This window comes from Crassostrea angulata, chromosome 3, assembly GCF_025612915.1.
Source record: "Crassostrea angulata isolate pt1a10 chromosome 3, ASM2561291v2, whole genome shotgun sequence".
NCBI classification, from domain to species: Eukaryota; Metazoa; Mollusca; class Bivalvia; order Ostreida; family Ostreidae; genus Magallana; species Magallana angulata.
Window position 1 is genome coordinate 12,858,044 of NC_069113.1, and position 25,683 is coordinate 12,883,726.

The 25,683-nt window shown below is 35.8% G+C and overlaps 1 protein-coding gene across 8 annotated transcripts; it reads left to right on the forward strand.

Moving 5' to 3' along the window:
• The first annotated feature begins 497 nt into the window (after positions 1-497).
• On the forward strand, positions 498-25,353 carry LOC128175397 (uncharacterized). Of its 8 annotated transcripts, none has more exons than XM_052840994.1 (13): positions 498-539; positions 3,898-3,976; positions 9,421-10,322; positions 14,666-14,766; positions 14,948-15,064; positions 15,402-15,552; positions 16,596-16,796; positions 17,929-18,045; positions 18,222-18,317; positions 19,233-19,362; positions 20,054-20,226; positions 20,487-20,570; positions 21,355-25,353. In XM_052840994.1, the coding sequence occupies exons 1-13, from the start codon at positions 513-515 to the stop codon at positions 24,565-24,567; spliced, it is 5,391 nt and encodes a 1,796-aa protein (XP_052696954.1). In that variant the 5' UTR covers positions 498-512; the 3' UTR covers positions 24,568-25,353. The 8 variants fall into 8 exon arrangements, with proteins under 8 accessions (XP_052696954.1, XP_052696953.1, XP_052696958.1 ...); XM_052840993.1 differs by lacking the exon at positions 498-539 and adding an exon at positions 2,475-3,548; XM_052840998.1 differs by lacking the exons at positions 498-539; positions 3,898-3,976 and adding exons at positions 4,001-4,520; positions 4,672-4,738.
• The last annotated feature ends 330 nt before the right edge of the window (positions 25,354-25,683 follow it).

The window sequence follows — 25,683 nt, forward strand, 5'->3', positions numbered from 1 at the left end:
CTACTAAAAACCCATGTTTGAATCATAAAATAAGTTGTTCATTACAACGAAGACGAAAAGGCTTTTGCTGCAGTTAATCATAGTTTTACATCAAATAATTGATTTTACGTGGTATCTAAGAATTATGCAAAATCATAATAAGTTTGCCCAGCTGAAATATAAAGAGCAATATAAAACGTAAGAAGTTGGGAATATGTTAAATCATTGAACTGATCCAAGTCACATTTTTCTGACACAAATTATATCTCTGGTTCAAACTTCTTAATGGAAAGAAATTAATTAAATCTTATCAGATTATGGGGAGCATAAATTTAAGTCAGTCTGTCATAAAAACCATATTAGATTATTATGTAAAAATTGGTATTCAAGTCAACAAAGCTATACTAATGGCAAATTAAGCACATATAATTATGTGAAACTCAAACGACAACCATCAAGAAGATTTTATTACAGGATCGATTCCGATTTTAGTGAACTGGAGAAATATCCGGTTATGGAAGAAGAAGACGAAAATGATGTTGACAGAACACAATTTGCTGGTATATATGCATGTATATTTAGTTTTTCTTTAATTGGATGTTGGTTTACAACTGTTGACGTTAGTTACATGATGTAAAATTTTCTCTTAAAATGCACTTTTTTATGACGGAATTTTAATGACAGGGATTTATTTAAAACATTACTCTGTAACTTTCCCTGACAATGTGCTCAATTCATATTTAAAGCTTTCAGGATGAGACAAAGTAAACTTTCATTTGACTTTATATTTGTATTAAAATTTAAAACAGTGACATATAGGTCCGATGATCCGGGTGTGACAATATATGTGTTATATTTCAATATGTACAGCTGATGTATACAATGGTATATGTTCAATATTGAAATGCTCACGTCACTATAATAAATGATTTACTTAATATACTTATTTACTTACTTACATGTAGATGAACGTATTTGTTCTTCTAGTTGTCATATAATGTAATTATACATACACATAAAGGTGCCATACAGATACAGATCATTTATTTCTAATTCAGAGTCCAGATTAACAGACAAACGCATGACATTATTATAATTACAAGAGAAAGACATGCCAATGAAGAATGTAAAATTTATTTAAGTATAACAGTTATAGACAAATGACAATGTTAATTTCAACAATATTTCACTTAAAAGAAATACTATAGCATGTTATCATTTATAAAGTTTCCCACAAGATTTATTAAGAATTTCCTTGTCTTCAATATTGAATAATCAAAAAAGTTTTTGATCATTATCTAAAGCTAAAATTTTTGGAATTTTGCTTTTAATTAACTGAAATATTTCTTTTCTTTGGTGATCAATCAAAAAATGAGTTTCATCATCTATACTGTTAGAATTAATAGAATATGTATTGATAGTGCATGCAGCTACTACATGTACTAATACATGTAGATGTTCCTACACACCCCTCCGCTTTTCAGATTTTTTTTCTGCAAGGATGATTTTTTAAAAATGTTTTGTTTAGATTCCCTTTCTATCTCATCTATATATTTTTAATAATGTAATCATTTTACACATTCTTTAAGTTTTGAAATTAAGTAATCTACATGTATAAAGATAAGGCCCCTCTGAAAATAACAATTTGTTACAGAACTATCAACCATCCTTACCTACAAATTTTACCTGCAAAAAAAAAAAAAAACTAGAAAGGGGCGGGGGTTGGTGTGGGAGGTGGAGGGGTGTGGTAGACTGATTTTTATTCATATCAGTATTATTTTATATAGCGTTACTTGCATCATACAAATGTACTATGTGCATTATATTTAACTAGGGATATATGGACAAGGGCAGTGACCCCCCCCCCCCCCTCAAATTCTGACCAAATATCTGATCCATTGATATTCAAATAGCAAAAATTGACAGATTTTACTATTTTCATAATTAAAAATTCTAAGTGCTTGCATTTATTTAAAAAAAAAATGATAATTTAAAACTAGGAATTGATGGCTAAAACAAGATGCTTCAATGTATTTCTGATGTATTTCAATGTATTTATTAATCAGTGTATTTCTGAATAACTTCAATTCTAAGAAGTAAATTAAATGATGTTCTTGTAAAACATATTTCTGTTGGTAATAAAATTATTTTCATATTCAATTTGCCAAATACCGGTACAATAATGTCAAGGATTTTCTCAGCTGAGAGGATTGGGTTCTTATACCAAAACTGTCTTTACAGCTTTTAGGAATTAGGAATCATTCTTTGAGTATGATGAGGTGATCAAATGCGGCTTTGGATGATCAAATCCAATAAAGCCCAAAAGGCTGTTTTATAGATTGTAAATTGTAAATTCTGATTCAGAATTGAATCAAATTTCAATAGAGATATTGACACAGATGCATAGTTTTAGCTAATAATCACCTGCATTAACAGAAACCAGAAAAAAGCAACTATTTGTGTCTATCTCAGGTTAAAGTTTGAAAATATAGCAGTAAACCAGGTGTTAAATTACCTTCATATACAATACACATATTATAACAAGGGATATTTGATATTCTGTGGCTTGAATAATAATGAGGAGTCTAACCCAAGGAGACTGTACAGTTAAGTATGTGATTGAATAACCATCTATCAAGGGCAGAAGGAAGTCGTAGAATTTGATGGGACATGATCGAGTAATAAAAAATCTAGCCCAGTGTTGTGTGAATTGTATTACAAAGATGTGTTATTTACCTTGCATGTATGGAGATTGGGGCCTATAATGAGATATATGTGTCCAGGCATCCATTAAATAAATGTGGAATTTATGGGAATTAATGCCCTTTTAATTGTTGTTGTAGAGTGCCCTAGGAATTTTCAGTCTTGCCTTATAATATATCTTCTTGGTCTTAAGGTCCTGCTATTCATTCTGAGCCTGCTTATCAGGCCAAGTTCCAGTGTCTTGAGGATTTTTGTAGAAATCAGTTTTCTGGTAGATATTTACCAGGAAATGGGTTTCTTGGTTACTCTCTATTATAAAACAATATGCGTGATGTGTCAGTAGCATACCATGTCCGATGAACGAGAGGCTCTTGTCATTACGACCACTGGAATGTGAGAGAGATGACGTTCTTAAAACACATTTCGTAGGAGTGAGAAAAAACATGGACATAAAAAAAATCAGTGTTCGACATGACATGAACGTAGCATAGATTTCTATAATACAGGAGGTTTTTAAGCTGTGCACTTTAATGCGGTATTTACCCTGAATATTCATGTGAATGAAGGATATCAACTCTTGGATGGTTAAAATTACATGCTGTGTTTACTTTTGATGAGTGTACATTGCTTCAAAACAGGTCTTGTGAGTTTTGTGATCAAAGATGCACGTCACAAACCGTGTTTTTCTTTATCCATTAACATATGAATGTGACAGAGTCAGTATAGAAAAGTTGTTCTGGAATACATGTAAATACAACTTTGATGGTTAGGCAATGTGATAGTAAATAAATATGGATAATAAGTCAAAGAAAGATCGGCGACAAGCCATTCGGAGAAAAGGATTTACATGGACAAACAAATCGGCGGTAAGGTTGAGAAGTCTGAATAGCATTTAAACATTTATTTTGGGATTTCTTTACAAATTAGGAAGTGTCAAGAATTGATTTGGGTGTAGATGATAAACCGCTATATCATAATTTGAATATATGACCCATAAAGTGATTAAATATGCAGCAAAAGTATGATTCATAATTTTCATTTGTAAACATCAGGTAATAATTCTAGATCTTAATCCATCAAAGGAGAAACAAACGTTTTTGGGTTATGCTTCTTGCTACTGAGTTTTATAGACTTTGATTTGTTTTGACAATTTTAATTTATTTCCAAGACGCATTCAACAGGTGGAATATCGTGCCAGCTTTTTTTTACTTTCAGACTCTGTCAGGAACTGGATGTACCAATGGCCACTGGTACAGCGACGAGGAACTGTCACCCACAAGGGCTGTCTTCAGATGTAAGTGGGCCAGTCTACTACAGATATTTACATGTTTTTGTGTGTTCATTTTCCTTGTGTTAACAGTCAGACTCCATTGATTGATGCAGAAATCGTCTGATAGGTATTACTTACCTGTTATCATGATGCTGCCGAAGCTATAAATGCAAAGAAAATATCATGGAAGATTAAATGCATTCTTGGATGTTTTTCCTGTATTAGAGGAGAATCTCTACCTGATTTTACTTGAGATAAATTCAAGCACATAAACTGTCATACGAGTTTCAGTCTGCCTAGCTGATTGAGTGACTCGGCTAAACTGTGAAATCTCACGTATATATGTGCTATTTATGCTCCGTATTTGCACTTCAATACTTTCTTAAATAACATTGTGATTAAGTCGTTGGAGCGTAAATGGACACTGCTCGTGATTGACAGGGACTAAGCCTACCTGTGCATTGCTCGATCTTGAGTCCCAGATTAGTAGACTTTTTGTGTTAGTCAGGACGGTCTTTAAAGGATTATTAGGAAGTCAACAAGTTCTCATTTCAGTTGTTTCAATCAGGTAACTTTTATTAGAATGTATTTACATGTCAACTCTGAAAGCCAGTCTGTTTAGTGTTTACAGGTGTGTTTTCAATGCAGGAGTAATTGCCCTTGTAGACACAGTGCGCGTAATAAGCTTCCTGAATGTACATAAACATCTGTGTATTAAGTTGCAGGGGACTCTCAGTGTTATGCATTGACAGGGACGAACCAGGTGTCATTACATAGCAGACACAGGTAATGTTGTACTTAAAGTGATCAGACAAATTATTAAGGCCCCAGGCCTCCAGACCTGTCAATATAAACTAAATGGCTCTGATTCACTGATGAAATAATTTAAACCTTGGGGGTCCTTGATATATTCTCCAGTATGACTGAGGTGGGCATTATACCACAGTCTGTAAAAAAAAAAAAATACAAGAAAGGCATGGGGTCAGCAGTGGCTATCAGACAAGGAGTTGTTTTTTCAGGTTTTCTGTTCTGTTGACAATAGTATTGAGACTTGGATTTCTTTTACTTTCATTATGAGATGGCCACCTCTCAGGCAATCACTCCATGGAGATATATACCAGCAGGTAAACAGGTTCATTTATTAGGCTTGTTTGGTTGATTTGGTCATGCTTGGCTAACTCATTTGTTTTGAAGACAAGAAATAAGATTATTAGAAGAAAATGTGTATTTCAAGGCCAAATTTTCCCTGTTGGATGTGTATCTTTTAACAGCTTGTGCAGTGTTTATGAATCATGCTGGGGAATGCCAGCTTATCAGGACTCCCCCAATGTTATACCTGCAGAGATCTAATAATATAAACATTTCATTGCTGTAAAATGAGGATAATATTATGCCATACACACAGACTGAGAAGTTCAAAGTCTAATTGAGGATCTGCTTCCATAGAGCACCTGGCTACAAATAAGTTATGTCAGTGACTTCAGTCATAGTTCCCCATTGACATCCGGGGAGGAGGAACAAATTTTTTCTCAGGTTATTAATGTGGTAGCCACATGGCAGTAGTAGCTCGAATGTTGAATTAATGATAGGAAATATGTCAGAGAAATTTTTTTGGAGGTGAATTCCGGAATCAATGAAATCATTTTGGCAGTTGCAGCAGGAAAACAGACTCCTTCATCCAGGCATGACTGAGTTCAAAGAGCCCACTCCTCTGTGATCCACCCCAACCCCCAGAGAAAATCAAACGGCACCAGTAGACTGTGACTAATTGTGGTCCCTGTCTGAGGAAATGCTTAGCCTCCCCCTGTGCCCTACAATGCGATAGGAATCACAGAGCTGGCTACATTATATATACAGTTATTGCACATCTGGGCTATAAATTGCTCATCACTGGAGGCCATCTCACTGCACTCGGCATTACCTATATTTTTTACTTGCAATATAGCAATATACTCTCTCTCTCTCTCTCTCTCTCTCTCTCTCTCTCTCTCTCTCTCTCTCTCTCTCTCTCTCTCTCTTTTGGTCAACTTTAAATATCATAGTCACTTCAATTGATATTCCTTCACACATTTTTAATTTTGTCTGTATTAAACATTTAATTTTGCAATCCCTAATAATGAATTTCACACAAAGGCAATTACAAATGCATGTACCAGTACTTAACCATGTTGAAAAAAAATTGTTTGGATTCACTTCCATTTAAATCAATTGGACCCATTGGAAGGGTTTTATGCTGCAATTCTACATGCATGCACTCAGATTGATCAAGGTGGGAAGGTATTAGGCCAAGCCCCTGTATAGTCAGAGTACTGAGCATTGTTTACAGAGGAGGTGTATTGCATACAACACGAGGGTTACCTAGGGTCAAAACATGGGCAGGAGACGATCCATGTTTGTTGTGCTCTATCATTTCAAATCTGGCACACTTCTAGCAGGACCTGAATGTGTTATCTTTTAACACAGTCTACAAAAAACGGTCTTCCATTGTGAGAGACTCTGTATCAGGTGGGAAATTAATCATTGAATGTTGAATCACCAGACACGTCTGTGGTAAAGTGAAAATAGACGCAGTGTGGCCTTACCTGGATATTGTATATGTAAAGCACACAACCAGAGCACGGGGAGAGACAGAGAGAGAGAGAGAAAGATCAGGGAGGCAGCTAACACAGCAATGGGAGTGGATTAATACACCATCATTACAGGAACATGATCAGATTTTAAACACTATCAGACAGGGCCTGAAGCAATTGCTTGTCAAGAGTGTTTATACGGGAAATTTTTTTCAATTTTTTTTTTACTATTTTGGAATTTAAAAAAAGAATTTTTGGAATATGAGTGACAGATTCAGAAGACACTGGATTAATAGTGTAGAGAAGATTGATTGATGTGTGAACAAAGAGACTATGGAATATTGCTCCAGGGTTCAGGTTCAAAGCCGAGGAGAGTTATTAGTGGAGACCCCAAACTCCCCGGTCACAGAGAGGAGACAGACTAGTGTGCCAGTCATCAGAATGATGAAGGGGAACTGTGCTCCGTCCCCTGCTAATTTGACAAGTTGTGCACGGCAGTCAAAGTTGGTCAGGAACTCTCTTCACTGGGAGGAATTTTTTGGTAACCTAGAATTTCTCTTTTATATTTTTTGGTAAATTGAGTGTGTATAAATCTGTTTTGTACATACACGTAGCATTGAATTCTCCTGAGAGTTAATGACGATCTCTGGGTTTTATCAGTTTGTCTTTTAGTTTTTGAGTGAAACATGCATTTGGAAATAATAAGATAGAGATCGAGGAAGATCATGCATGTGTTTAATATAATTGTTTGTTAATGGTTTCTTGGTAGTGCATGTTTGAAAGAAATGATTTTTATTTTTTCTGTTGAGATAGAAATTGAAGGGTAAATTACGTCTCAAATCATATCATATAAAAGATTTCAAGTTACGAATTGATGAAAATAGACCTGCAGAAGTGTAAATCAAGTCAAAAATTATGTTCATATCACGGTTTAAATCAATGATTACATAACTCATGATATTTAACGGTGTCATTCTATCTGGAGGCAAATGCAGTTAATTTCAGCATGCCACTTCCAGTAATTTCAGAGTACAAGCATGCCCACCAGAAGTGTACGTATTATAGCTGTCATAAACCCTCGCAGTCCTACCCATCCCTGCTCTGTGGGACACAAATTGCTGAAAGGCCCCAAAATGTCACTTTACTTTTAAACAATTCATTGGCTTTTTGCTTTCTTAAATCGTTCTATTATAAAGTTTCTTGACTGTTTTTGTTGATGGAGAGAATTTCAGGTATTTATTGACCTAAGGGAAGGTAGGAGGGATTCATATAACTGTTTTCACACCAGGACACGTTAAACTAATTTATAATGGCCGATCTAGGTAACTTTATGACATCTGAGATTGGCGACCTATGTCAAATTTCCGCTTGGGCTGACCCATTTAATATTCATGAAATTGTGTATGAAGATTAGATATGAAATACTTGGAACGTCAGGGTATATAAGGAAAGAAGAGAAAGTTACTCAGTTTTTTAGAAGGCGGGGATTATTAGTTTTTATAGCTCACTTATGAAGGTCAGTGTCTATCACATTTCATTTGTTTTTTCGATGCCAGAGTAGTTTCAGCTGTATGCATAACCTGGGCTTTAACTCAAAAATCTCAAAGACAGATTAAACAAAGACCTCTTTTTTTTCTTTAAAGAATGACCTTATTGCACTCATATATATAACTGGATATCTGGAGTACAGAACACAAGACTATTTTAAATTTACAAATATTTACATAAATGATCTGTGTGCGTCTATGTATATTTTCCTAATCTGGTGAACACCACTGCGGAAAAAAATGTATTTGAGAAAGTTCATCAGGTATCTTTGCATAGGGGAAAAAAATTGCCCTCCCACTTCGAACTCTGACCACAGAGCATTAGATAATTAACCTGACCTCTTTATACAAATATTTTGTTTTCTGAGTGGATGCCGTCTCTAGACATCTCTTGGGTAGTGGTGTTGTAATAGGCCCTCTCAAGGATGTACAAGACTAATGACTTATCCAAGTTTGTATAGTGGTCATCTGCCAAATGTAACGGAGTGCTCCGAGAATTTATTTATAAATTCATTGATATTCTTGTTCTTGGGGGCCATCCTTGTTGATTGAGGGAGTAAACATTTGGAATCGGGAGGTAGCGCAAATGTTCACAATTAATAACCGAGGGAGGGTTTAATAGACAGGGCTGGATGAACCACCCTGAAAGTAATAGACAAGAATGTGTCAGACTCCCAGGAATTTGTTCATGTCTTTCAGTTCAGTAATCATCTAAGATTTTCCTATTTACTCAATGTTGATAAGAAATTACCGCTATTAAATCCAGATTTTTTTCTAGCTACCATCAAAAACATGCAATATTTTTTTTTTGGTGAATGATTTTCTGTAAATTTAATGTACATGGAATTAAGGTAATGGTACTTGTAATGAAATGGTAATTTATTTACAACATTGGCTGTATAGTACAATGGAATCAGACCTTGAAAGTCTAGATTCCCTATACTAATGTAGTCATTTATTCATGAATTTCATAGCTAGGAAAAGACTTTTACACACAAGTGCCTGAAGTTGGTGAAATGAAGAATAAGAAATCGGTACAAGATAAACAAAGATGATAATCGGGTCTTAATGTGCATGAATGCCAGGTAGAGTGAGTTCTCATGGTAAATGGAAGCAGGTTCTCAGGAGGAAGAACAGTTGGGCCAACTCTTTATGTGAAGAATTATCATATTTTACATGGTTTTTCTGGCTTCAATGGACAGGGTTTGTTTTACTCTGTAAGAACATGACAATAATTATCTGCTGAAAACATCTACATAACAGTTGCTTAAATCAAAGACATCTGTCATAGGTTCCCCCCCTGTAATTGTCTGACTGTACAGATGTGTAACGGGAATTTTCTTTATTGCAGGTTCCTCCTTGGATTTAGCCCCCTCCTTGCTCTCCATCTTTGACAGTTTAGCATCTGAAAACAATCTCACTTCAGTAGATGGGAACCCTGAGGAGAGCCAAATTGGAACACAGGACTCAAATACATCATGTCAAGGACTTCCCTTGGCAGTTCCGGTGACAGTGCATAAATGTGACACACCTGGTTCAGACTCCATTATGGAGGCTGAAGGTCAAGGTAAAGTTTTACTGTCTGAGAACAATGACCTTGACCTTAGTGATTGTAAGAAACGACCTTTGAGTGAAGGCTCAGGGTCATCTTCATCGTCGATTTCACATCATGTGGTTAAAAGACCAAACCTTTGTTCTACTGACCCAAGTCCATCCTCAGTAGATCCTATTCTGTATATTGATGATGACAATCAGGACCAGACCATTATCAAAGAAAAGCCAGCTCAAAGTATTCCAGGAATTTCTGTGAGTGATGTGTCATCAGACAAAATCTTAGAGCAGGGACCAGAATCTTGTAAACTTGTGATATCCCCAAACCAGTCTCATACAGTTTTAGTAGACCCAGAGAAAGAACCAAAGTCTGAAGATAGTTTTTCTCCTCAAACTCCCAAAACTGCCACGGATGTGCAGAATATCCAGAATTTGTCCTCTGTCTCAATACCCCCCAACTCCCTTACACTTCCATCGTCACTCAGTTGTCCAAGCATCTCGTCTTCAGGCTCTTCATCCCTTGTCTCAGTGAACTCTGGTTCCCCGCTTCCATCCGCATCACAGAAAACTGGTACTCCGTCTTCAGCTCAGCTCAAACCGCTGGACTCGCCGACCAAATACGTCACCAGGGTTCAGCGGGTCATCGCCGAAATTGTGGACACAGAGAGAACTTATGTCTCCAGCCTCAAAGAGATTATTCAGGTATGCTGGGTATACCCTTTTTTATCCATTTATTTAACGCTTTATCCTTCAGGAATTTGATAAAAGAAAACTTATTGTAGAGCTACAAATATTTTGACCGTTAAGTTGACCTGGTCAGTCAAGTAAATGAGTTTATGGTCATTACTTTGTTATCAATTTAACATTCAAGTGACATCTAGATATTACCATAAGATTCCTGAAGCTTAATACACTGTATTTAAGAAGATTGATTCAGTAAAACACTTGGTAAGGTGCTTGATATTGATATTTTTTCATATTTTTTTTATTGTTTCTTATATACTGGTGATACACGTAATAAAAGGCCAGGAGCATGATATTTTGTCCTGCCAAAACAAAATTTTCATATTTGGCTAAAAAATCTTAATTGTAGAAGGTAAACTCAACAATTTACGCATGCATCTTTGACTTCCTATGTACATGTACTTTCAGATGGCCCTGACAATGTTCATTTGTTTGTCAGAGATTATTATACATATAGATGTATTATTATTAAATCAAGATCACACATTAATGGGATTGGCATCTCTTCATCCTTTGTAGATAAGGAGTTCTTTGATTGAATAATTTATTATTAGATTGGTTGAATAAAACTGCATCAACATAATATAAATGATCTCTCATAATTTTTGATGGTATATTATTTTGATCCAGTGATATCTGAGTTTTCTATCCCAGAGCCTTGGTGAAAGGGTAGAAAACCAACAATGAGTTGAAAAAGATTCTTTGCTATTACAAATTATGAGAATCTTTTTTATCCCGATTTAATTTCTTTTACATTGATAAATCCCTTGTTGACAGCAATGCATGAAATTCCATTTAGCAGTTACATCTTCACATTCATCCTTTGAAACCCATGGTCAGTCTCACTTTCTTAGGTTTTAGAAGCAAGACTGACCGTGGGTTTCCGATTTTTCCGATGCTTTACACTGTAATATCAAAACTTTATTGAATTGTTAATACAACAAAACTTGTTTAGTACGAACATGGATGTAACGAAATCCCCAATATAGCAAAATATTACGAAGTCCCTGGCAAGATTCCTAACAAATCCTGGCAATTTTTTACAGCTATAAAGAACTTGGCTATAATGCATTTAAAGATTTAGCGAACTGATTTTCAGTCCCGTTGAGGTGAAAAAATAACAAACTTTACACCTTTTACAGAGAATTGATTTATAATTTTAAAACTTAAAAATGCCAATGTACAAAGTTGTTTGGAATAATTTATTTTCCCATAAATAGCCGAGTTTATCCACTGGTCCTTAGGACTTTGCTATAATTAAGTTTTACTGTATGCACCGTAACATCTCTTTTATGTAAGAAATATTGCATGTACTGTTGTTTTAGGGGTAGAGGTTGTTATATACATGTCCAATGTCCTTTATAGAGGAATGTGCTGATGCTAGTAGTTCTTGGTTATAGTAAAAGGATGTTACTTTATTAAATACAACATATTTGTGAAGGTCACACCCTATCTCTGATAGATGTTCAGATTTGATATAGCTTGGTCTCCATCTTTCATCGTCCACCTTTCTATAATAAACACACCTATACAATAAGTGATGTTCTGAGTTTGTTTTTATACTCAGGTTTAAAACATCTGCTGTTTGGCTGTTTCCCTCAGTTTTTACACTTGGCAAACATTGATATTGTATATAACAAAAAGTAGAAAAATCAAACGTGACGAAGCATTTATTCCTTTGAATCCTTTCTGATTTACAGAATCCCTTACCTCAGGATTACAATGTATAGAATTCTGACATCAATTGTATGAAAAGAAAACTTATGTTGTAAGATGAGGTCGGAAATGGCTAGTGTTTATTTTTAATTACGCAAAGTAAACAGCTCAATAGTAAGTTGCACCAATGAAGTTGACGACAGATGTGGTATTGTGATCCCATCAGTATGTTTTATAAAGAGTGACAGGATGGTAGTACTATAGTGTGATTGTCACAGTACATTTATACACTACATTTACCATAAAACATACCCCAGGTGCTTTCAATGTTAACCTTAATAGAAAAGCAGGTACAAACTCCTAATTATCGAAGCCAATCATAGACAATAGTCTTTACTTATGGATCCATGTAAAGCACATTTTGTATTTGAGAATATATTACATCAAAATGTATGTGTATTGCATTTCTGGCAGAAAAATGACTTTTATGTCCTAGTGGCCCAGTTGGCTTTTATTCCAATGTTTTTGTCATTTCCAAGGTCGGGTCATTCAGATAAGGGTAAAAAAGGTAATTTGAATGGAGCGATTACACCTTCACAGGAATGTAGGTAAACCTTAGCCAGTTCCATGTTGAGAATTCATTTCTTACCCCATTCATAGTCACACACGCAAGATAGACAAGGAACAGCACCTGTGGTAATGTAGACAGGTGGATAGATTTTTCAGTTTACCTGGGATGTTGGCTCTGTCAATTCATAAAATACGAATTAAAAAAGGAAAAGTGCAATCTGTTATATGAGACTTGAAGAGGCTTTAACTCGATACCTATATTTACGTGTGTGTTATCGAACCTAGTCATGAAATTTATCTTGAAACTCTATATATATATGGTACTTTTAGTTGTTTTTTTAAAAAACAAATATTTAGAAGTGCAAAGTTTTTGGAAACTTTTAATTACACTTTTACATGGGGGGCTATTTTTTTTATGTCCTTTAGGCTTACATGTATGTTCCTTATGACTTTGTGCTATGATATTTCCAACTTCCTGCTTTGACATCTGCAACCTTTTTATCAGCTATTGTGTCACAAGCAGATCACCCCTACAGCTCAATGAATTGTTCTCTGGTCTTTAAAAATGATTCAGTTTCCTGTGATTGTTTAGCAGGGTGAAAAGCAGCTGTAACTAAGTCGATCTCTTTGTTTTCAGGTGTGCGGTTTTTCTTTAAGTGTGAAGGTGCATCGTCTCTTTAATGTTAAAGGTGTGACTCTCCGCAGATAAAAACTTTAAATTGTCAGAGTTTATGAAATCCCTAACACACCCACATCTTAGTTGTGCGATTATATTTCAAATCAAGGTATGATGGCTCATAATGATGGCCCAGTCTTGACAATCAAGTACATCATATGGAAATTAACCGCAAATTTAAATTGTTTACAATGAGTAGACCGAAAGACATTGGAGAAAATTACAGTGTGTCAAAAGGTCTGCGGTACAAAACATGTAACTATTTTCATAAAGGAGTAGCTAATGGATGCATATGCCTTCATAACTTAATTACAGGACAGGCTTTTTGAAAATGCATATTAAAACAATTTTGCTTTGAGTTAATTTATGATAAGTTAAGCACAACAAGATGTGTATGTTCTGTTAGTACAACTGCCTTAAGATATTATGTAAACAATGGCTTAAGTTATTGAGATTTTTGTGAACTGAGAATCGTAATTGTAAGCAATTATATCATATCCATATTTCATTGTTCAGTCAAGAACTTCACATCAGCCTGACCCCCAATTTTTTTTTGAGATGATCAAATTTTCCATTATTTTCTTGATCATTTTGTTTTCAAAAAATATACAGTAAAACATAGTTATAACGAACACGCTTATAATGAATTGACGCTTACAGCAAAGTGATTTTCATTCCCCATGACTGTATTATATGTTGTAAATTTTACGGATATAACGAATTACGCTTATAACAAAGTAAAATCGCCCATCCCTGGCATCTCATTATAACCATGTTTTACTGTACTCAGACAGACTGAGACAATCAGCACATTATCCTTATGCATGTCTTCTGTTAATGCAAATAGTAAAATTTAAAGGAAAAAGTGGTGTAATTTTAAAGTGCACACAATGTACCGGTTTACAGGTATACACTAGTTTATAAAGCCATTAGGAGTGACCATGGACACAAAAGTTGTCACATTTCTTAGATGCAATAAATTGATGGGAATACGTCGTAACCATACAATGTCTATCACATGAAAGAAACATAATATTCGGGAATTTCAAGTGGTTGTAAAATTGACAAAAAAATGTTCACAGGTATAAAGTTCCTATGTCCCTTTAGCTATCATGTTATTAAATATTTCAAGCGAAATTCATCCTTAAATTACAGGGCAATGACTTGAAAACGGAAACTACATCGTAAATTAAGTCCCATCACACTGAAGAGCTTACATATTTTGGTCCTTTTTATGAAAAATGAGCAAATTTACACTCCGAATAAGTAGCATTATGAAATGTCGTTCATAATAGACTTATTATGAATCAGTTTAATCATAAACTTATATAAGCTTATTATTTCTCTCTCTCTCTCTCTCTCTCTCTCAATATAATTCAAAATCCCTTTATTATTTCAGGGATACATGAATTATCTGAAAGGATCAACACATCTCCATCTTTCAGCAGATGACAAAGATCGATTGTTTGGGAATTTATTACAAATCTACGAATTTAGTAGGTACGAATTTACTTGGTACAGCAACATATGTGGCATACAAAGAGATGGAAGTGTTGCTACTGCCTTCAGACAGATACATCTCTTGATCAGATTTCAAATCTATCAACTTTTACAGTGCAATATAGCAGTTTAATTGAAAGTTAATTTAAAGGTTGGATGATTTTTGTGAATTTCAATTCAGGCAATTTCTAGTGGAGTTAGAAGAATGTGATGACAATGCAGCACAGATTGCCGAGTGCTTTGTGCGGAACAATGAAGGCTTCTCCGTGTACACAAACTACTGCACAAATTACCCCAGGTACTCTAATTGTTATGTACATATATGAACAATTTCAAAAATGGAATTCATGTTTCATAAATGGAATTCATAGGGAAAGGTTTATGAAGTGGTGTTTTTTTTTCTTTAAATGGGCAATTTGCATTCCTTTTGGGAAAGCTTAAAATTCCTTTTCTTGACATAAGTGAGATTTAACCCTTGTTTGAATTGCATTTTGTGGTTAAGTCATGCATTGAAAATAAACCAATTGATGGCTTTTGATGATATGTAAATACTGAAACCAAATACTTCCTATTTTATCTACAGTGCATACACAAGGTAACTTATTGTTGCATTACAACTCTCCTTGTTATTGCAGTGCCGTGGAGATTCTGACCCGGGTGATGAAAGATGCCGATTTGTCGGAGATTTTTAAGACCCTGCAATCACTCCTGAATCACAACCTTCCTCTGGGGGCGTACCTGCTGAAACCTGTCCAGAGAATCCTCAAATACCACCTCCTGTTGCATGTTAGTATCTAGGTGTCAAGTGTCTCACACCTGTGTACTGTGACCAGATCATACTTCATACATTGCATGCTGGTCTAAAGTATTCATTTGTTACTGTTGTGATACATGTATCAAGTAATGTTTTATTGTAAAACTACCATCGCAGCCTGTATAGCTGCTACTTTAACACAAAATTAATTATTTAGAATTAAAAAAGGCTACAAAATTTAGGCTTCATTCCCTTAATCACGTACCCCCTTTTTTTGCTGGGAATGTTGTCTATTTTAAAGTAAATAGAGTTCCATCATTCTTTAAATTTTGTTTTTGGTCATCTTAAAGTTTTATGGTTCAAAGCATTGTAAAGAGGCATTAGATAAATCAGTGCTACCTAGTATTTCTATTTTTGACCATTTAAAGGCAGTCACATCTGAGTTATGAATGAAGTCTTGTGACTTTGTGAGATCATTCATTTAAAACTCGGAACAGCTAGGGCAGTCAATGGCCCTCACATATAGTATTACATTACCCCAAGCCTTGACAAGGTGTACTATTTATATAATGATTTGTATAGTCTTTGAACCATGGGCTTCAACTATTGACTCTTTTGCTTGGTAATTGACTTCAAAGAAAGACTTGTATTCAATTTGATCGGTGAAGGACTTGTAGAGAAATATATATCTTTGTATGAGTTGACATCAGTTTTGTAGTCTTTGTATTGGCTTTCTTTTTTTCTTCTTTCAATCCTTTTGATCCTACCTGAAGTGATCCTCCAGTGTCAATGTTCTTTTTTTTTCTTCTTTTTTTTTTTTTATCATAGATCACTATGAAGTCACTGATGTGCTTTTTCCATATGTGTATATAAGTAGTAATGTATATTTTCATAATCAAAAGCATACACTACATACACATGAACTAGTATTGGCTGTTTTGCCTGGAAAATAATAGTCTGATACATACAATACTCGTATATTAAAGCTTGTACTGTAGATTCATGAATAAACTAGGGATTCCAAAAATATTTTTATTGTACAATAAAATTTTATATTTTAAATGCTCCATTGTAGAACATAGTGAAGAATTATGACAAGGCGGAGGATGGGTACGAGGTCGTAGTCCATGCCCTGGACCAGATGACTGGGCGTGCTCAGCACATCAACGAAATGAAGCGCAAGCACGAGCATGCAGTCCGAGTCCAAGAAATCCAGAGTACACTGGAGGAGTATGAGGGAGAGGATCTCACCACCCTGGGGGAACTTGTCTTAGAGGTCAGTCCTCATTACATTGAGTGTTTGTGTGTGTATGTTAGGTATAAAGTGTGTGGCCTCATTATGTGGTATGGTTGATATATTGATCCTCATTCAGTTGTAGTTTGTGTGTCCTTATTCTGTTCTGTGGTGTATGTCCTCATTCTGTTCTGTGGTGTGTCCCTCATTCTTTCTGTTGTGTGTCCCTCATTCTGTTCTGTGCTATTTCCTCGTTCTGCTCTGTAGTGTGTGTCCTCATTCTTTCTGTTGCACTAAGTGTCCTTATTCTGTGCTATGTGGTATGTCCTTGTTCTGTTCTGTGTCCTCATTCTGCTCTGTGGTGTATGTCCTCATTCTTTCTGTAGTCTAAGTCCTCATTCTGTTCTGTTGTTTGTATCCACATTCTGTTCTGTGGTGTGTATCCTCATTCTTTCTGTGGCACTAAGTGTCATTTTTCCGTTCTGAGGTGTATGTCCTCATTCTGTTCTGTGGTGTGTGTCCTCATTCTTTCTGTGGTGTGTATCCTCATTCTTTCTGTGGCACTAAGTGTCATTTTTCCGTTCTGTGGTGTATGTCCTCATTCTGTTCTGTGGTGTGTGTCCTATTTTGTTTCTGTGACACTAAGTGTCCTTATTCTGTTCTGTGGTGTGTGTCCTATTTCGTTTCTGTGACACTAAATGTCCTTATTCTGTTCTGTGGTGTATTTCCTCATTTTGTTCTGTGGTGTAAGTCCTCATTCTTTCTATGGCTTTAAGTGTCTTTATTCTGCTCTTTCGTGTATTTCCTCATTCTGTTTTGTGGTGTATGTTCTCATTCTTTCTGTAGTCTAAGTCCTCATTCTGTTCTGTGGTGTGTGTCCACATCTGTTTTGTGGTGTTTGAATGACCTCAATTTGTTCTATGGTGTGTGTGCATGTCCACATTCTGTTCTGTGGTGTGTGTAAATGTCTTCATCCTGTTCTGTGGTGTGTTTCTTTTGTGTCATCATTCTGTTTTATGGTTCATGGTGTCCACTTTTGTTTTGTGGTGTGTTCCTTCATTCTGTTCTGTGGTATGTGAGTGTTTTTTTATTTTGTTCTGTGTGAATGCATGTTGTGAATAGAGGGAGGGATTGAGAATAATGTTACTGACTTCATTTTTGATTGTCTTTATAGGGAGCTTTCCATGTTTATGGGGCAAAGACATCCAGACAGGTCTTCTTGTTTGAGAAAGGAGTTGTGATTGCAAAGAAGAAAGAAGATTCCATGCTTAGCTGCAAAATTTTCATCTTGGTTGGTATTTTAAAACAATTGTTTACATATTTTCTACAAACGTTTATTTCATAATGAATCTTTTATTGACAATCAAGCTTTTTGGCTGTACAAGATTTTTTGTATATTTTGTTAATTACTTGATAAGTATCTGTAGTATTTTAGTCAATATGCATGCATGGTTTTTTTTTCAACAGTGTTCTAACCTAATGTTGGTTGAGAGCGTCCCCAAGGAGCCTCTTAGTTTCCAGGTGATTCCCTTCGATAACCCCAGAGGACAACACACTCTCCAGGTAAATATGTTTTTCCGTGTAGATTACGTATACTATTTGCTTTGTTATGACTCCACAGCCCGCACTTATGAAACATATACAGGTAGTATACCTGTAATTGATTTGTCCTGTGTTTTTTCCTTGTTCAAAGCAAAATCAATTGTGATATTTCAAAGGCCAGTGAACAGCTTGGGCTTAATGTGTTTTTTTTATCCAATTTCCATCAAATTTAAACTGCAGACTGAATAAATGAAAACGAAATGATTTGGATGTTGAAATTAGCTGCTTTCTTCTGATGTGTTTAAATCAGTTCTATTGCTGATTCAGCTTCAATGAATAGTTTTTGTTAGGTCTGAACCAAGAATTTAAATGTTAGAATGTCTGAAGCAGAAAAAATCATTCTAAAGATGTGGGGGTCAATCCTGTCTTGGGAACACCCTCTTATTTACAAGTACATTACATGCACTTCTTATTCAATATACATCATCTGTTTTCTTTTACTATGTTATCTTTGATTATTGAGGCATTAAACAAATTGCTTTCTTTTGGATCTTTAATAGTTGTATTGGAAAATGAAAGATTTACATGTTTATTAAAATTTGTTAAATTGGTATGGTTAATTTCTCACCTCTGCAGGACTCAAAATCGATTTGCTATATATCCATAAATTCATTATAACAGAGTTCATAATAAATATAACTTTAGAAAGTATTTAGCCAGTGATGCTGCGAAATGCTACATCTGAGATGTGGCTATTCTGTGTTCATACTAATTACATAAATGTATGTTATCTTCAAAATTTACTTATAATGATCGAGTCACTTTTACAACAGTTGTAGGTTGACAACCTGTATTGAATATGAAAGAGAATTTAAAAGGATAATAATTATGATGGGTTTTTCAAAGTACTAACTTAATATCTATTTTATATCTCAGGCAAGAAATTTGGATCAAAAGCGTAAATGGTGTCAAGAAATCAAACGCTTGATCTTAGAGAGTTACAAGGAGAAAATTCCAGAAAAAGTCAAAGGTCTTGTAATGCAGCTCGGCAAAAGTAAACAAGAGGGTATGTAAGACTTTATATTTACATTTTTAACTGTCTTTGTCTGCGACAACATTACAAATCAATTTTGAACCCTAAAACCCAATAACTACATGAATCGTGAGTGACACGAAATGGGCGTGTCTTATAGCGTAACCGAAAAACCTTATTGGCTTCTCCGCGTAGTAAATTAGCATGTACTACATAAAATATAGTGGATTTCAATAGTGTTGTTTTTATGTTTTAAGTGTACAAATTGGAAATAATATAAATATGAGTAGTAAGGAATCATTCTTTGAGTATTATAAGGTGATACATGTCATTTCGGTTGGGGCGTGGTCAAATCTATCATAAAGCCCTTCGGGCTTGCCCCAACTGAAATTATCACCTCATAATACTCAAAGAATGATTCCTAATTCCTTAATTATGAGGAGTCGGAAATGATTTTAGGGTTGTCTATAAAGGATTTTTAAAAACTTTTTAAATTTCAAAAAAAGATGTTTTTGTATGTGTGCCTTCCATGATAAAATTCAGAGATGTGCTGAAAAAATGAAAGGCTATAAAACATTCTACATGCGGTACATGTACAAAAGAAGTGAAATGAAGCCTGGATAATGTGACTTAAATTTAATTGTTGATTGTCTGACTGGAATACACAAAAATGTAATTCATCTACCGGTATATATACATGTGTATTGTTGTTTTATTTTTGCAGAAAATGTAGATTCTGGGACACCAAAGAAATTTCACCACCAGAATGCCCCAGAGTACCTGGAAAGGAGACAAAAACTGAGGAGGAAGTCCGGGGGAAATATTCTGTCAGACATCTTAAAACCACAGCGAGCCAGAAGGAACCATAAACGCAATGAATCAGAAAGCCCTAGAACCGTGAGTAGTGAAGGATATACAGCTAATAATATTTAACAGTTTTAATGAAGTACCAGGGAACAGCAAATTTCATTCTCTATTTTCATAATTTGTCATATTTGATCAGTTTATAATTAATAACATTTGAAAGATCTAGGGACTTCACTGTAAGTAAGCTTGTTTGGCTGTTTGTTTGCTGTAACTGTCCTGAAATTGTGTTTTGAGATACAGTGTACATTACGTATTTTTTTGGTAATTTTATTTCATTTATAAATTCATAGTCTCCCACGGAGAGAAGGAAATTCCCTGGGTCGTCACCAGCCCTGGGTAAACAGCAGGGGACAGAAACTAGTGAGACCACCAAGGTATAGTACATGTACTATTATAGCAGTTTTTCAGAAAGAATACAGTTAAACCGTTAAAAACAGTATAGCGAACACGCTTAAAATAAATTGACCCTTACAGCGAAGTGATTTTCATTCCCCGTTACTATATTGCATGTTGTAAATTTGAGGATAGAACGATTTACGCTTAAAACGAAGCAAAATCGCCCGTCTGTGGCGCTTCCTTTTACTGTACTGTAAATTTGGTCAGTTTGATTTCTGCTTTTAAAATATTCATAGTACGGACTGAGGAGTTTAATTTCATGTTTTAGAAAACTGAATCATCGTGGTCATTTATATTTACCTCAGTTAGCCGAGGAGCCATGTATAAAAGATAATAAAAAAAGTTCAAATTTTAAAGCTAAAATGTTATGATTCTTTATTTACTAAATAATAGTTTATGGTTAAAATTATTATACATGTATTTAAAAGTTAAGGCAGATCTGATGGTAAAGTTGACCACCCAGCCTTCTTAATGTACAGATGGATATACAAGTTCACATTACTAGGTTCAGGTTTATTATAGAAGAGTTCAGCGTGGTGTCAATTATTGAAGATTGAAACCAATGCTACGGCTGTTGAAATTAAAATATGGGGATATTTTCTCAACAAACAATCAGCTCATAGTTTTACAATGTAAATGTTAACACAAGTACCTGACAGTGAAGTGAAATACATGTATTTTTCAAATATCAGTATACATGTATTTAAAGAATATCTCAGATTTATTTAGAAATTATATCAAATTTAATGTTTATATTTTCAGACTGGAAGAAAAAGCAAGGAGGAAAATGCTAATACTGTTAAAAAGACGCAATTGAAACGAGAATTTTCTTCCCCTGTGAGTCGTAGCACAAGTTTTCGCAATGCTGTCAGGAAACAACCGCTCACTTCAGTGGGCTCCAGTGATGACATAATGGCTGATACCAACTCTAACAAGACAACAGAAACATCACCCTCCAAAAGGACTCAAAGTTTCCGCCTTGCCACTCGACTATATCCAGTCCTCAAAAACGAAGTTGCTAGCCATTCCGCTTCCTCTTTACCGGGAACCTCACTGGTTCAATGCAAAGAGGAATTGCCCCCTTCTTCAACTGAAGATGAAGTGTTTGCTTCTGGTGAATCAAATGTGGACCAAAGATACTGCAGCATGCCAGCCTTAGCTAAACCTCAGTCACCCTCCATTAACGGTTCAAGTGTGCAGGGCAGCGACAGCCATTTAACTCGCAGACTGAGTAGCAACAGTTTCAACTTTGGCAGTCCCTCCAAAAAGGTCATTGGTGTCAGGCAGTACTTCTCCAGACCCAAAGAAAACCTTGAAAATTCTCAAAGCTTAAGACAGGAAAGTAAAACTGTGACTGCATTTCATGATTCGTTTTTGAAAAAAGCAGCAGAAAATTCCCCGGAGAGATCGCCTAAGCTTTACCCCAGGACAATATCACTAACTAAACCCCTCTCTGTCAGCAGCATGTTGCAGTCTCAGCCAAAACCACAGATTTCAAGTGAAAAGGAAAATGAGGATCCATGGGTTGTGAACACTAAAGCAGCGACTGAGGACCCCCTTAATTCAAGTTCTTCTTCTGTTGGACAATACAAACTCAAGCGCTCTCCATTAAGGAAGAAATCACACCAAAGGTCCCGCTCTGTGGATTTTGAGGCAGATGAAGAATCAAGGAATTTTGACTGGATAGTTTATGCCAATAGAAACTCTCTGCCTCTATCAGGAATTCCAAAGGGAGGTGTTTCTCATCACGAGGGGTCTCTTGACCCAGAAAGTGAAAATCTTGCATCCCAATCACATGCCCGGTCGAAATCATTCGATGATTCTCTAAGAGTTCCAAATCCTGTGTTAAATGAAAGTGCGACCACGCCCTCTTTCAGGTCAGCAAATAAAGAGAACTATTCACACAGTTACAGTCAGCTGCAATCAAATTCTCAAGGATCTCAAAAATTTCAAAGAAGTTACTCCTCTACTATCCCCTCTAGAGAGACAAATCATTCTTTTCCCACAGCTCTAGGTTCACAAGAAAAGCCTTATCCTTTATCATATATTTATGGTGCTTATACAACTTCAGGTCCAGAAACTGTTAGTTCATGTAGTAACATGTGGCCAGGTAGTTACTTACGAACACCTAGTTACTTTGATCAGTCAGGAGATGTATCCCACGATACACCTTTAGAGGAAGATGCATCTTTCCTGTCTTCACTTCCTGTGATAGTGAGAAAGGTGGAACAGCCGCCCCATTCTAAACTTTCTCGTTCCTATTCCACACCCTGTGCTCAGACGGCAAAGATTCATGGAGCACGGCCTCAGTCTTGTAATATGAATATGAATGACCACGAGAAACTTGTCGCCGAGATGGAAGATTACATGAAGAAATCTGATTCCAACATCACACTGTGCTCGCAGCAGAGGTTTCCTGTGCCGAACATGGAAGACAGTCGTAACGATCTATCAGTTCGGTTTTCTTATGCATCCACAATATCTGGATCATCTTACGAAAGCTCTGAAAGTTTAACGGACAATCAAAGCTCAGAGAGCATCATTGATTCCTGGCAGCCCAAACCAAATGTGAAAGAGAATGTTAACCGTAGGTCTGGTTCCTATGACAACACTGCTCCTGATGCTCATAGTGAAGCAAACAAGTCTAGTATATGGTCATTAAATTCCTGGTTTAATGCTTCCAGAAGAGAATCTCCTCCAGATCTTCAGTCTGTTTTGCATGCTGGAGAGCTAGGTAGTGAAAGTATTGGATCTAGAATGGCCAATCAGGAACCACTTTATGCTGAATTGCCAAACCATCCCTTGAGTTCAGAATCTCAGAGTTTTAACAATGTGTCAGTTTCTGTAAGGGCAGAGACCGTACAAGATGAACCAGTGAATTTAAAGCAGTGTGATTCAGCATATTCCATTCAGAGTGAGGAGGAAGAAACTAGCAAGTCAAAAGGACCTACCATATCTCGAGCAGATAGTTTTTATGAGAAAAGACTCTCCATGGCTTTCAATGATAGTGAAGTGTTTCGTGATTCAGCCGTTTTCTGTGATATTGACTCTACAGAACTGTCACCTGAAGTAAAATATGAAAAAGAACCTCCTTTCAGAAGTTCAGTTGACATTGATTTTGAAAGAGAGGGCCGAAAAAAAAGACAGCCAGTCAAGCAGTATGTAAAGGAATTGGAAGAGCAACAAAGATCAAAATCAGCAGAAAAAGTGACTGTTCGACATCGAGAACCTGGACTAATCATAAGGCAAAAAATGGAGAGCCTGGAAAAGCAGGCAATGAGGAGCCAAAGCTGTTCTAGACCAAATAGTATCGAGAGAGATCTCCGACGAAGTTCGACTCCTGGACGTAGCATCTCCATCAGCCCAGCGCGAGATTTTCGCCGTAGCTCTACCCCCTCTCGCAGTATGACAGAGAGTCCCATCTTGGAAAATGACTCAAATAGGAAATCAACAGGCAGCTGGTTCTCACTACCGCAAAGTTCTGAAAAGGCTGACAGCAAAACTGAAGACAACAGGACATCTGCAAGAACATCCAGCACAAAATCACCAGTTACCAGACCACCCTTCAGGAACCGTTCAATCAGTCAGGACAGGGCCGGCTCTCAGAGGAACTCTTTTGTGCTCTCCAGTGACCATTCTTCGCAGGGCAGTACCTCATCTCTCCACACCGGTCGGACATTCAGATCGCGGTTTCTGAGTGAGGACAGTAGTAAAGCACCTCTGCGTCTCAGTCTTCCAAGATCCAATGTGAACGCTAGTCTCGAGGATATTTCATCGGACCGGTACTACCAGCGTGAGCGATCTGCACCACCCTTCAGTGACCAGCTGTCCAGTCAAAGGACCAGTGGGATGAAACACTCCCTGTCTCTGGGGAGACTGGACAGTCTCAGTACGGACATTGATAACCTTGTCATCATGAAGGGCTGGGTCAGACAGCTCATTGAAAAATTCCAACCCAAATCTGATGATGTGTGATAATGTACAATACAATGTTCTTTGCCTAATTTTAAGCATATTTATACTGTCAATAACTGAATGTTTTATACCTTATACAGTTTTTTTTTTAAATCAAATTTGATATGTCCTCTTTTTTGTCAAATGGTTGTGACTATTACATAACACTGCGCCATTTCTACTTACAAAAATAATATTCACATTCATAAACATGCAATTCCTGTGCAAGATTTGTGTTTTGCTTTTAATTTCAGTACCTATGTTAGACCACTAACAGGTTAATAGCTGTGATATAATTCATTGACACTATTGAGTTATCTTTCTTATGTTAACTCTCTTTTTTTTTTTATTAAATCCTATTTGCTTGGCTCTTAGTTATAAGTGGAGTTACTTTCTAGACACGAAATAATCATAAACTAGTGATTATCATGTAATGTTTTTATTCATTGTCCTACAGTAATTGCCTTATGAACATGCAAATGTCTCAATGTGATTAGTAAGTGCTATTCAGAAGTGCGCTGTACATAAGGAACAGATGAATACATAAGATCATGAATGTGCAATCTGTAAAGTTCTGTAACGGAATCATACAATAACACTGCAAGCCTTGAATCAGCATAAACTATGCAATTTTTTCATACTTTGTAAATTGTAATATATTTCAGTGCCTTGTATTTGTTATATATTTTATAATTTTGTCTATACACAGGTATGGTCATTTTGTTTTATGAATTGACTATGATGCACTGGTGCGTTCATTGATCAAATTTAAGATTTTATAATAAAAATAAAACGATCTAAAATATATTAAGTGTTTGACCAATATTCGTTTATTTTTTTAATTTGACTCAGTTGTATGATGAAAAAGTCTGAATTTACGAAGACCACTTACGTTTGAATTATTTTTCCGTTGAGAGTTACTGTAACCTTATCTGTATTTTATTTTCTGTTGCAATAATTACAACATAAATTTATCTATGATGACCATAGACATGTAACATATGCCGTATATCCGGTAATTTTCGCGATGGTTTAATTTTCGCTTTTTTCGCGATCACTTTTGTATCGCATGTTATTGAATACGCAGAAATGATATCTTGTATTATTTTCTATAACAAAATTTTCAATCGCAAAAAA

What these genes read in the sequence shown, in the direction of transcription:
- LOC128175397 (XM_052840992.1), top strand. Translation starts at nt 6,856, where the DNA reads ATGGAATATTGCTCCAGGGTTCAGGTTCAAAGCCGAGGAGAGTTATTA. An exon ending in TCACTGGGAGGAATTTTTTG is followed by an intron (nt 7,064 to 9,420) that starts GTAACCTAGAAT and finishes TCTTTATTGCAG; the next exon opens with GTTCCTCCTTGGATTTAGCC. An exon ending in AAACTAGTGAGACCACCAAG is followed by an intron (nt 20,571 to 21,354) that starts GTATAGTACATG and finishes TTATATTTTCAG; the next exon opens with ACTGGAAGAAAAAGCAAGGA.